Genomic DNA, 12,071 nt, shown 5'->3' on the forward strand with positions numbered 1-12,071 from the left:
CCAAATTCAAAATCATTCTTTATTCTGGGTACAGCAACGTGTTGCTCGATTTGTTGACATGTTGTCACATACGGCAACGCACAGGCAACACAAGGTTTCGTGTTGTGGCCGATTTACAAAAGTTGCTTGTGTGACCAGGACATTAGTCATCTGAAGAAAATACATCCCATCACAAAATTGTTCTTGGTTGAGCACAGTTGGTTGTGTTGGGAATTAACTGCAAGTGATGGTCTTTTAGGTCAGAAGTGATGTACAATAGCTTGGCCAAGCTTTGTGGGCTTCCTGACTGCATGGACAGGCCTGTCTTCTGGGAGTCCCTTGCCTTTGATGAATTAATTTACAAATATTGGAATAGTAATAAAAAGGGCTATGCCTTGTCTTTTCAGGGGCTCATAAATGGTGTAGATGCCACTAAAATATATTAATGGGTTATCTCTGGTTCAGCTTTCTCGGCACCTTTATCCCTAGTCTAATGAAATTGACAGCAGAGTAGGTCAACCTCTTAAAGTGCATGTTGTGTTTTTTGTTTTGTTTTTTTTTCTTTCAACTTCCGGCCTTGAAAAAACTTTAATTTTAAAAAACAGATATTTTCTAAACTGTATTGTACAGCATTTTATTCATTCTAATACATGGTAACAGACTAATAATACACTCTTAACCATGCATTCTTAAAGTCAAGTGGGTACGTGTTATTTTGTAAAGCAGATAGTCGAGAAGGAGCACAATTGTTCTTGCTTCACACGTCAGCAGGTCCACCAAGAGGATATGGAGGGCAGGGATATTTCTGCAGGGCCCTGGAGAAGGTAAAAAACTATCCATAGGAAACATTTCAACATAACACCCCCCCCACCCCAAAACAAAAAAAACTAAAACAAAACAAGTAACAGATTCAGCCCTGTGTAATGCACACTGAACCGACTTTCTTCTGTTGTATTATACATGGCAGTGTGCAATGTAAAAATACTATTAATTTATTTAGAATTCAGTGTCGGAAATATATAGTGAGAATTGTTGGATGTGTGTTCATTACTTCACCACTGAACAATCAGAATACTTGCAAGAAAAAAAACTTTATTATACATGGGAAAGCATTATTATTATTATTATTATTATTATTATTATTATTATTATAATCCCATGCACACTATTTGTAACTAGAGAACTCAATACTGTTGTGTGTGTATATACATGGTAAGGACATTTTTAAGTAATTGAGAGAATTTTAAACCCAAACCCTGTACTTTAGATACTATAGTACTTTTTTTTTTTTTTTTTTTAATTACATACCGCTTTGTTGTTTTCCATATACTTAATGAAAAACTGATCATTAAAAAATGTGACATTTCAAAATGTAACACAAAATACTGTAACTATTATGGTTTCCAGTGCACTTTTGCGATATCATTTTGTTTGTTTCTTTGATTACATAATGTTAAATAAAAAAAAAAAAAAAAAAAAAAAAAAAAAAAAAAAAAAATATATATATATATATATATATATATATATATATATATATATATATATATATATATATACATTTTTTTTTTTTTGTAGGTGATGCAAAACCTTTGGCCATAGCTGTACATTCACTGCAAGCACATGTTGTAAAGAAAGTTCGATATACAGAGAGACAGATACACTCAACAACTTGTATTAAAGGTGGTCCTTTGCAAGTTTCCTCTTAATTGGGCAAGTCGTTCCCTAGGTATGTGCAAACAGGTAGAAATATGCTTCTTACTACTGTATATTATTCAAAAGAAATAGCCAAATAAACAAGACACCATTACATTGCCAATAAAGACTGTAAACTGAGCTGTTGGCAAGCAAAAAAAAAGCAGCTGTTTTTGGCCCTGTCCACACTATGCGTTTAAACCGTATTAGCTACCATTAAACTGGCTTAAAAGTGCTAAATATGGTTAGTGTCCACACTACGCAGCGTTTAATACCGGACTCGAGACCATCGCAGGAGGTAGTCTTGAGTCTGGTTCTAATTAAGTCTCTCAGAAGTGTGGACGCTGTAATACCAAACAAAAGTGTAACCTCCAATATCCAAACATGCTTTCTGATATGTTTTGGCATGTGGACATTACCGATACAGTACTCAGAACAAGTGTCTGAAGGAGTTGAAAAGGAGTTGCCGAAATCAAGGCACGTTAACATCTGAAGCAATGAAATATGTCAAGGAGAACTTCAGAGTTCAAATCGAAACGCACACAATGTGCTATTAAGAAACAAAACCATAAGGGTCATGCTAAGAAGCGCTATGTCTTCCGTGGGCACGGTCTGCATATTTGCAAGGTTCTAAACAGACAAACAGTGCACTGTGGGATACTGTTGTATTGAGTCCTGCAGTCCATTGCGCTGCTATGAACTGTAACTGAACTATTGTAATGGTGCGTGTACGCATTAAGCCTGACTAAACATGAAACGGTACTACAGTGTGGACGCTTTGAGCTGGCTTAATTAGAATGGTTTTGAGTACGGTTCTCGAGATTGGTTATGTAGTGTGAACAGCGCCTTTGTTAATTGCAAGAGAAGACCTGCTCCACTGTTTCAGTGAACATCATCTTACCAAAGAGGGTAATCCTGTCTGACAACCACATGTCACAAGCAATGAGCCATATGTTTCCCTGTTATTATTTTCTGTAAATATCAACAGTCCCCTCAAACACTGTAGGATGAAATGGATGTGTCTGCCTCTGCACTGAATTAGACCCTGATGTGAGCCCCTGGTCTGCCCAGTTTCTTTTAGTGGGATTTCTGACCCCGGAGGCCAGTCAGAAAGACTCTCGCAAATTCTATCCTTTCTGCTAGTGCCTCCTGTTTGTTCTTTGGCAGTATTTTATAGTGGCAGTGGGGAGTGGGTGCGGGGTGGTTAGAGGAGTCTAGTAAATCAGAATGCTGCTGTGTTTATATCACTAAAATCCCTGCTACAACTACATCAGCACACTGACTTTCATTCCCTTTCCTTAAAGATGCAGTCTCCCTCGTTCTCGTCTAATTTTATAGTTAAACGTTAACTAAAGGGTGCATCATGTTTCATGGTTTATATTTTGATGTATTTATTTTGTTCGCGTGGATACAATCTGAGACAGCACTGTAAGCTTGAGATTTTCAAATGAAATTTGAAGAAGGATTCAACTTGTTGTATAATGAAATACACTGTATATTGTTGGTGTCTAATTAAATTAATCCTTGTTTGCACTCATCACTAGGTAAACTGTTCCCCAAAATTAGTTTTAGCTTCGTTTTAGGGACACCTCCCATAAAAACCTGCTTTCCCCTCTTATTACTATGTGAACAAGTGCTGCCATGACTCAGGAAGGAAAGTCAATTTAAAAAGGGGATCACATTTTTTACGAATGGTGTTTTTGCTCTGTTCATAAGTGACAAACTCCTACTGAGATGACTTTTTTAGCAGGGGCGTAACAGGTAATAAGATTTTGGCTGAGCTGCCTTTTTGAATTAGAAGGTGCACTTTACTTTTGAGCCTGTAAAAGGTAATGATTACCTTACTTAACATCCATGGGGAATGCACCCCTACTGCAGCTGTTTCATTATTGCACTTCTACCTTCAGTGTGATACTGCAGACCAGTGAATGAATCCATTGCACCAGTTACCCCCACCTCCTGCTTCATTGCATTTCTAAATCCAGAATACAGGCTCATGCCAGACGTATTGAAAAGCCCTGTTTCTGTTTCAGATGAATGCTTTATATCATCGGACCTGCTTGTTTCTCAAACTCTGGGCAGTTTGTTGGGTGTCTTTTGCTCTTGACAAAATAAAAAATAAAACCACTAGTGTGTAATTGTAGGAAGTATGTAAGTATACTGAAGCAGTGCAGTAAGTACTTTTTAAGCACATCTATATTTGAATGCTAAACTAGATTTCTGTGATATTTTGCAATATCTACTGGACAGAACTGCAAGTTGTGTTCCTCTATGTCCATTAATGTTCTTCCTCAGCTGTGTTTACTGGTGCAATAGGGTTCCCACGGGACTTGCAGAAAAACATCTAATCTGTTCACTTCCCCAACCTGTGTTTGGGAAAGATGTGTTGTATTTCTACAGAAAAAGAATAGTTTCAATCCACCTGGGGGGCAAAAAAAAAGAAGCCTAAAGCTTTGATGCATAATCAAGCGTGTTCATTTACCTTGACGTTAATGCGAACATTGCAGGAAGTAATTACACAGAATAATGTGGTTGGTAATCCTGGTGTTTTGCTTATTCAGATGCAGTTAGTAGGGATACTGTAGTATAATCTGGCAAAGAAAAAGGCTTTTGGGTTTAAATAAATTAGGTTGATTCCACATTAAAAGCAGTGGTCGTAAGCAAGATTCTAAATGGTTAGTGTATCTGTTTCCGATTCTACTGCAAAATGCTTTATCGATAAGAAGTAAACATATTGCAGTATTTTGGATTGTCATAAAGGATGGAGGATACAGAGAGCTAACAGGGGCATGTTACATTGATTTACTGTAAATCCTATATTGTAAAGTATACAGTTACTGTATATCTAGGTGCTTATGTAATTTCCTTTAAAGACTCCACAGTAGCTCATTGTCTTTCGTTTTTGTGTTTCAGGTTTCTTGTTGTCCACGGTCTCGGGCCTTTCCAATAGGAGGGGTGCTTCATGTCTGAGCCAGTGTTTTCCATCACTGCCAGAGATGGTGCAGTGTCTCCGTTCTATTAAGAGCTCCCACAGTAATCCACTTGTCATTTAGAACTGAAGAGTGCACACACACACACACACACACACACACACACACTCGTGCTCACAGATACACACTTCATATCAGAAAGAAGAGGACTGAGAGGCATCTGGTTTTTTTGTATTGCTGTTTTATTCCAGTGGACAAATATTCAACCCGGGAGAGCTGCTGGTCAATGAATTCCTCACATCAGAAAGGACATAAAGTTTGAGCGTAATCCTTTTGATCTTCAAAGCTTCTGACAAGAAAAAAAAAAAACACCTTCCTGAAATTATAATCTTCGGGTGTTTTATTAATTTTTTTATATGAACACTGCCAGTCATGATGGGTAAAGCAGGGTTGCTCTTACTGATGCTGTGTGGCTGTACAGTATGTGGAAGCCAAACTTCAATGCAGGAATCGCCACAGGGAACTTTGGATTTTGGGTTTGTTCCCTCTGGAGTTTATGAAACGCATGCATATTTTGAACCCGGACCTATAGGAATCCTTTTTCACTTAGTGCACTCTTTCCTTTATGTGGTGCAGCCCAATCCTTTTCCTCACGGTAAGTCTTTTTAAATTTGCTTTATTAGCCTTGCCCTTTGTCAAACAAATTACTCAGAGTTGCTCAAGGTATGTAACCATGTAAGCAGTCAGAGATTGCATTGCTGCTGTGCTGATGTGCACTGTCCCCTGGGAAGTATATGCTTATAGCATGTAAAGACCTAGCAATCATTTTTTTAGTAATGTGCAGAATGAATATGGGAAAGTAAATGGGCTCACGCTTATTTTTTTCTTTGCAGACTATTTGTTTTTATAATTGATTTACAGTTTTGCCCATCATTAAAACAGGTTCTTCAAATTGATTTTAATATGCTGGATTGTAACAAACCAGTGTTTTGTGTTGTTGAATCAATAGTAGTTTTAATGGGAAAATGTAATAGGCCACCAGTATATTGGTTGAAAACTAGTTTCATTCAGACATCTGCAGTCCTTTTTATAGCAATGGCATTCAAGGGAAAAGGATTTGAGGTCAGGTACACTTAAACAAATCCATGTACAGATATTTCTTTTTTTCCTCAGTGTTTGTTTTAAGGAGGCGTGATAAGGTTAAGGTCTTTGTTATGCATAGGGGGCAGACAGATTAGGTTTAAGTCCATGTACCATTTCAGGGTTCATAATCAATTAGAAAATCTAGGGATTAGGCGTGGCTTTCCCAGTCACCTGCTTAATTAGGCCATGCTATAATCCCCCTGCTCCATATGTTGCTGTGTGTTTCATTTTCACCTTGCAGTAGTTGGTTATGCATTTATGCAGTGGGACATACAGTACATGTCCTTTTATAGAGTAAGTAGCGGGGTTCCGAAAACTAGCGTTACACGTCCCCATGTGTTGCATACCTATAATTTATTCTTTTCATTGTTAACATCAACACCTTTTTACACTTATAACTTTAAAGTATATAAGAACATAAGAACATAACGTTTACAAATGAAAGTAGGCCATTCGTCCCATCTTGCTCGTTTGGTTATTGGTAGCTTTTTGATCCCAGAATCTCATCAAGCAGCTTCCTGAAAGATCCCACGGTGTCGGCTTCAACAACATTACTGGGGAGTTGATTCCAGACCCTCACAATTCTCTGTGTAAAAAAAGTGCCTCCTATTTTCTGTTCTGAATGCCCCTTTGTCTAATCTCCATATGTGACCCCTGGTCCTTGTTTCTTTTTTATGTCAAAAAAGTCCCTTGGGTCGACACTGTCAATACCTTTTAGAATTTTGAATGCTTGAATCAGATCGCCACGTAGTCTTCTTTGTTTAAGACTGAATAGATTCAATTCTTTTAGCCTGTCTGCATATGACATGCCTTTTAAACCAGGATTAATTCTGGATGTTCTTCTTTGCACTCTTTCTAGAGCAGCAATATCCTTTTTGTAGTGAGGTGACCAGAACTGAACACAATATTCAAGATGAGGTCTTACAAATGCATTGTACAGTTTTAACATTACTTCCCTTGATTTCAATTAATCACTTTTCGCTATATATCCCAGCGTCTTGTTGGCCTTTTTTTATAGCTTCCCCACATTGTCTAGATGAAGACATTTTTGATTCAACATAAACTCCTAGATCTTTTTCATAGATTCCTGCTTCAATTTCAGTATCTCCCATATGATATTTATAATGCACATTTTCAATGCCTGCGTGCAGTACCTTACAGTTTTCTCTATTAAATGTAATTTGCCATGTGTCTGCCATATTTCAAAGCTATTTTCAAAATGGCCGCTTTAGTGCGCAGTGGTTTGAGATCTGTCCTCTAAATCGCTGCACGAAAAGCAGCTCTGGTTTTTCTGTTCTGTACCACATCATGGGTCGTTATTGCTGTGCTGCCTGTTTGACAATGTGGGCAATAATTCTTCCTCAATCAGTGTACTACAGCAGCCATTCTGTTAATAGCTTAGAATCCACTTGAAAGTTTTTGAAAAAATTAGGTTAAGTTTATTTAAACAGTTGTAGAAACACGTGGGGACATGCTATGCTATATTTTTCGGAACCCCGCTACTTACACTTTAAAGCAGCACATGAAAAGAGGAAAAACATACATTTGCTTCCAAATTGTATTATACAGTAAATTTCAAATGACCAAACCTGATTTTTCGGAATTTTGAACCTGCTAGGCTGAATGTAAATGAATACTGTGTAGTAATAGTGATACAAATAAATACTGTAGGAAGTGATGCTTTGTGTCTACTTTTCAGATGTTTGCAACAGACGTACTGTAGGACCTGAAAATGTACTTGCAACAACTTTTTAAAATGTAGATCAGCAGGGAGATGTCGCGGTGGAGTGCATCGGTGGAGTGTCCTGTCATTGTGTCATGTTCAGTACTGCGTGACACATCCAGCAGCAAGAAGCAGTTGGGATTGTTCTGAGTTGCAAAAGCACACTGCTTTTAAACTGTGCCCGTGTTCAGTTTCCAGGGCTCTCGTGGCAACACTAATCACAGCCGGAATCCCTGAGAAACGGTAGTTGCTATTGAAGTAAATGGGGTACTATCGGTTGCCACGGAAACAATCTGCAAGTCTGTGTATTACATGGTAATACATGTTTTTTTAAATGTTTTATTCAAGCGTTACATAGATTTTCTTGAGGTATACACAACCAGTATGTTTTCCATAATTTGCAGCTGCTGACTGTTAACCACTGTCTTTTCCAAAAGTTCTGAAAACGGTTATCTTCATAAACAAGGCCCAAGCTTTAATTCTTTTCCTTTTTTTTCTTATTCATGTTTAGAAGATTTCAAAATCTTAAGAACCAGCCCTTTAATGTTCATCAATGTTTGTGATGCTAAAATAAACACACATTTCATTAACACAAACTTTGCATTATTTACCTTTTTCTAGTATTACTGTATACTTAGATTCCCTACAAGTAGACCCTATTATTATTATTATTATTATTATTATTATTATTATTTATTATTATTTTATTATTAGTATTATTTATTTATTTATTTTTATTTTTAAATAGTGGATTTGAAAAAAAGCCATGTAAAACCATAAGACAAGTGATACAGAATATGAAAAACATGGTATTCCATTATCTGTTGCCCTAGAAACAACCCTAAAAACCGCCAGTTTTCTGTTTATTTTTATTTGTTTTTGTCCAAAACCTACTGTATATTGCCGCCTAAGGGACTATTTACACCGGACACAACAAGCAAATCTAAAATACAACACACTGCGCCACGACAAAATAAATAAAACATGTGGTTTTGATACAGACCATTTACACTGCCTGCAATATGATGGGGCGACACTGAAGCGATGCGAAAAAAAAAATAGGATTGTTGTCAGCAGCTAGGGAACTCGCCAATGACAAACCAGAAGAGTCACCTATCACATCACGCATAACTGTTACCACTGGTGTGAAAGGTAGTGTCGCAGAGAAAGTATCACTTTATCGCAGGATAAATCGCATTGCGTCCGGTGTGAATAGGCCTTAAGTTTGATAATTTTCAGTAGGCCAAACAAAGATATCTGGGCATTTTAACTAAATACAGGTTCTATTTACATGGTGAATATTCAAGATCCAATGGCTTCTTTGATTATTTAGGGTGCCCTTTGAGCTGTGATGTTCTTAAAGGTCATGTGTCACCAAGTCTCTGTTTAACCCCATCAATGTATGTATCTTGTATATGGTTGTGTGCCCCTGAATACAGTAATACCGCTATCACTCAACAGGGAGAATAATGAAGACTATATTCAGTGATATGCTGCTGCTGCTGCAGTATTTTCCATATGTAATGGTTTGTAACTGTTTGTAAGAGTAGGTTTGTCTTGAAAATACTGCAACACATGAGCGTCTCACTTCCTGTGAACAGGAGAAACAAAAACAGGGATGATATTATACAAATAAAAAGTATAGAGTTAATTGAATCAGCAGCTTTGAAATATCCCTGATTTATCATTGTAGTCACAATTAAAGCAGGGGACTGAGGGTAGAAGGGCTGTTACAGAGAGGGATGGGTAGAATTAAGGTAGCTCATTAGGCGAAGGAAGGTTGCATCAGTTAGTGGGGTGGTAATGAGGGGTATCGTTGGCATGCAGATCTCGTGGAGCAGGCGATGTAGATACAAGCTGTAATGAGAGGTAGTCATGGTTCGTCGTTCTCAGTGATAAACCACAAGCTGTATTTTTTATTCAATTTAGATCATTTGTATTTGATGTTCTAATGCTTCCCCTGAGTCGGTTTGCATTAGATATCCATGCTCCTGATTGCTTTTGTTTATGTGTCTAAGCCTTCAAATCTATCAGGACCCCAAGGGGAGTGCTTGCAACCTTTTAATATGTCTACATGTATAATGCCGTGATTGAATACGTTTTTTATTTGCCATTTGTAGAAGTAGGTTGGGGTGAAAAGTTGTATTTTTCTTCTCGGTTCAGAACACAGGTCGGTGGTCTTTACAGTTCATTTATATACTAGTAGATCTAAATAAATCATTAGATATAATCCTTCTTGGAGCTACTCATTGGTAGTTTTTTCAGAGTTTAGTTTTCAGTATATCTTATGCGTAGATGTAGAAAACCTAAACTTGTAGATCATGGAGAATTTGCAGCTATAGTATCACTACGTTTTTAGTTTTAGTTTGTTGGTTGGAGATAGCTGCGTCTGCCTCCAGCGCTCAAAGAGTATCACTGGCATTTGCAGAGCTTTTTGGAGATGTTATAGTAATAAAATAATGACTTGGATCGCATTATTGAGGAGTTTGGTGATAAAAGAAGTGATCAGGAGAAGATTTATCACATGTGTATGTATATAATAATATAAAAAACAACCTGGGTATAAGTAAAGTGGATATGTAAGGCCTGGGGGATGCTGCGCTACCATTGCTGTCTCATGGCAAACATTTCCCACCCAAATTGTTTCTGTTTCAGTGGTACTTCGGGGCTTAAAGGTCTAGCTGGGTTGCATGCTGTTGTCATATGGGTATACACAGATGGGCCAATCCTCCAAACCAGCAGGATTGCTTTAAGAACAAGAATCTGGTACTTATCCCCATCCCCAAATAACTAAGTGCCACCTTCTCAAAATGCCCGATGAACCAGGAATAAATGACAGTAATCTGTTGTGTATCCACCCTAACCTCGTCTCTGCTATGATCAGTCTCTTCAGTGACATTAATTTATTATAGAACAGAATACTTCAGATTGTAGGTCCTAACAAGGTTTTCGTACACTGTGTTGTATGTACTCTGTGTGCAACCATTGCTGGTAGTGTCACGTGAGCTGTTCAGTGTGTCGATATGTAAATAAATCCTGTTCGCATGCGGGTCGTATCAACTGCAACCTCCGTCTCGATCTCCTGCCTGTCACTCAGCAGCGAGTGCACACACCCACACGGCAGACGGCTGCTCTGTCACAAGCATTAATACCCTGTATCTTTCTAAACAAGGGATTTAGGGGAGCTCCCTAATAAAAGCAGAATCTGAAAACAATAATTGTGTGAATATAGTCATTGTTACTGCATTGTATAATGGTATTTAAAACAGGACCTTAATTTATCCAATCTTTAAATATCCGCCCTTACTCTGGTCCCACCACAGTTGGATATGCGACAGATTACTGTTTAATTAAATAATTTGTCATTGGCCAGCAATGCTTGCATCTATCATTTTATACCCCTCTGTCTAACATCAGTTTTCTTCAGGACTGATTGTCTCCACCTACTTTAAAAAAGAGTTTATTATTTTTTGATCACATCTAGTGAATTTTATCCAAATACAAGTGATACCTTTCTTTTGATGCTCAGTATATAAAGCTGGTAGTGTTAAACAGTTCAATCTCATATGATATTCCCTTTAGATTTAGGTTGTGCCCCAGGGCATGCTTTTTGTGTTCCTTCCTGGATATAGTTTCCTACCAGGTAATGAAACATTAACAACATAACAAAACATGCAGTAGTTTTTGTGTTATGACCTAAATTGCATGGCAACGGTAGCTATGTTTGTTCTTTTATTAAACTAACAGAAATTCAATGCTTGATTGCATGTCTGTAGGTTAGTCCATTATCAGAAATTCCTTACAGATTCCTATTTCGTTCATATTTTGGTTTTATTGCTACCATGTACTGGGTTGAAGTTAGTACACCAAACGAGTACCCTCTATAGTTATCTAAAACTCCCTAAAGTAAGACAAAACTGATATTTTGAATGGTAGTGGGGGGTGATTTTTAGAAGCATTCCTTTTAAAAAGATGAAAGGTACTGTGATGTTGGTTTGTCGAGGATAGAAGAAAGGACCGAGTGACAGTAGACATGGTAATGAGCTACTCTAAAAACTAAAGTACTATTGCATGATAAAATCAAGGGGGGCATAGTGTTTTTGAAATGGAGAGCTTTAGGTAGAAACAGTACTGTATGTGAGTGTAATAACCTTTTATTCAAATATGAATGATACTACTACACTAAGTAGCATTGCTTTTTTATGTGATTTGGCTATGTGGCAATAGTATTGTACTGACACCTGGTAATGTGATTTTGCCTGTACATGTTACTCATTAAGCAGAAGCAAAACACTAAGATACTCAATAATACTGAACCTTTACAATTAGACAGATGGCTAAAGAAGTGTGATGTCATTGAAACACTTTCTTGGTCTACTCACACAAAGGCAGAGTTACAGTTTCTATATTGTCGCCCCATTATATTAAAGAGATGGACAACGTTTTCAGACATTGTTTACCAGCTAAGGGGGGGAAAAAAAGTCGTCCTTGATTTATTTTTGAATTTTTGCCTTCCTGGTATTTTCCTATTGGTATTATGCTTTGTGCAGCTACAGATGAACAACATGTTAACATGGGAGCATTGGAAAGCATTGTGTTTACAC

At 37.5% G+C, this 12,071-nt stretch overlaps 1 protein-coding gene across 11 annotated transcripts in view; it reads left to right on the top strand.

The window, feature by feature from the left end:
• LOC121329877 (prominin-1-A-like) overlaps positions 1-12,071 on the top strand; it is an 80,122-nt gene that overhangs the window by 5,602 nt on the left and 62,449 nt on the right. For 10 of the 11 annotated variants that reach the window (XR_005951818.1, XR_005951820.1, XR_005951819.1 and 7 more), the window contains exon 2: positions 4,585-5,256. The exons of the other annotated variant lie outside the window; for it this stretch is intronic. Coding sequence is in view for 5 of the 10 variants with exons in the window: in XM_041275876.1 (XP_041131810.1) it covers positions 5,034-5,256 (223 nt within the window). In the remaining 5 variants the exon portion in view is untranslated. The remainder of the gene's footprint in view (positions 1-4,584; positions 5,257-12,071) is intronic. 11 annotated transcript variants of the gene reach the window in all.

Source organism: Polyodon spathula, chromosome 2 (genome assembly GCF_017654505.1).
Source record: "Polyodon spathula isolate WHYD16114869_AA chromosome 2, ASM1765450v1, whole genome shotgun sequence".
Classification (NCBI taxonomy): Eukaryota; Metazoa; Chordata; class Actinopteri; order Acipenseriformes; family Polyodontidae; genus Polyodon; species Polyodon spathula.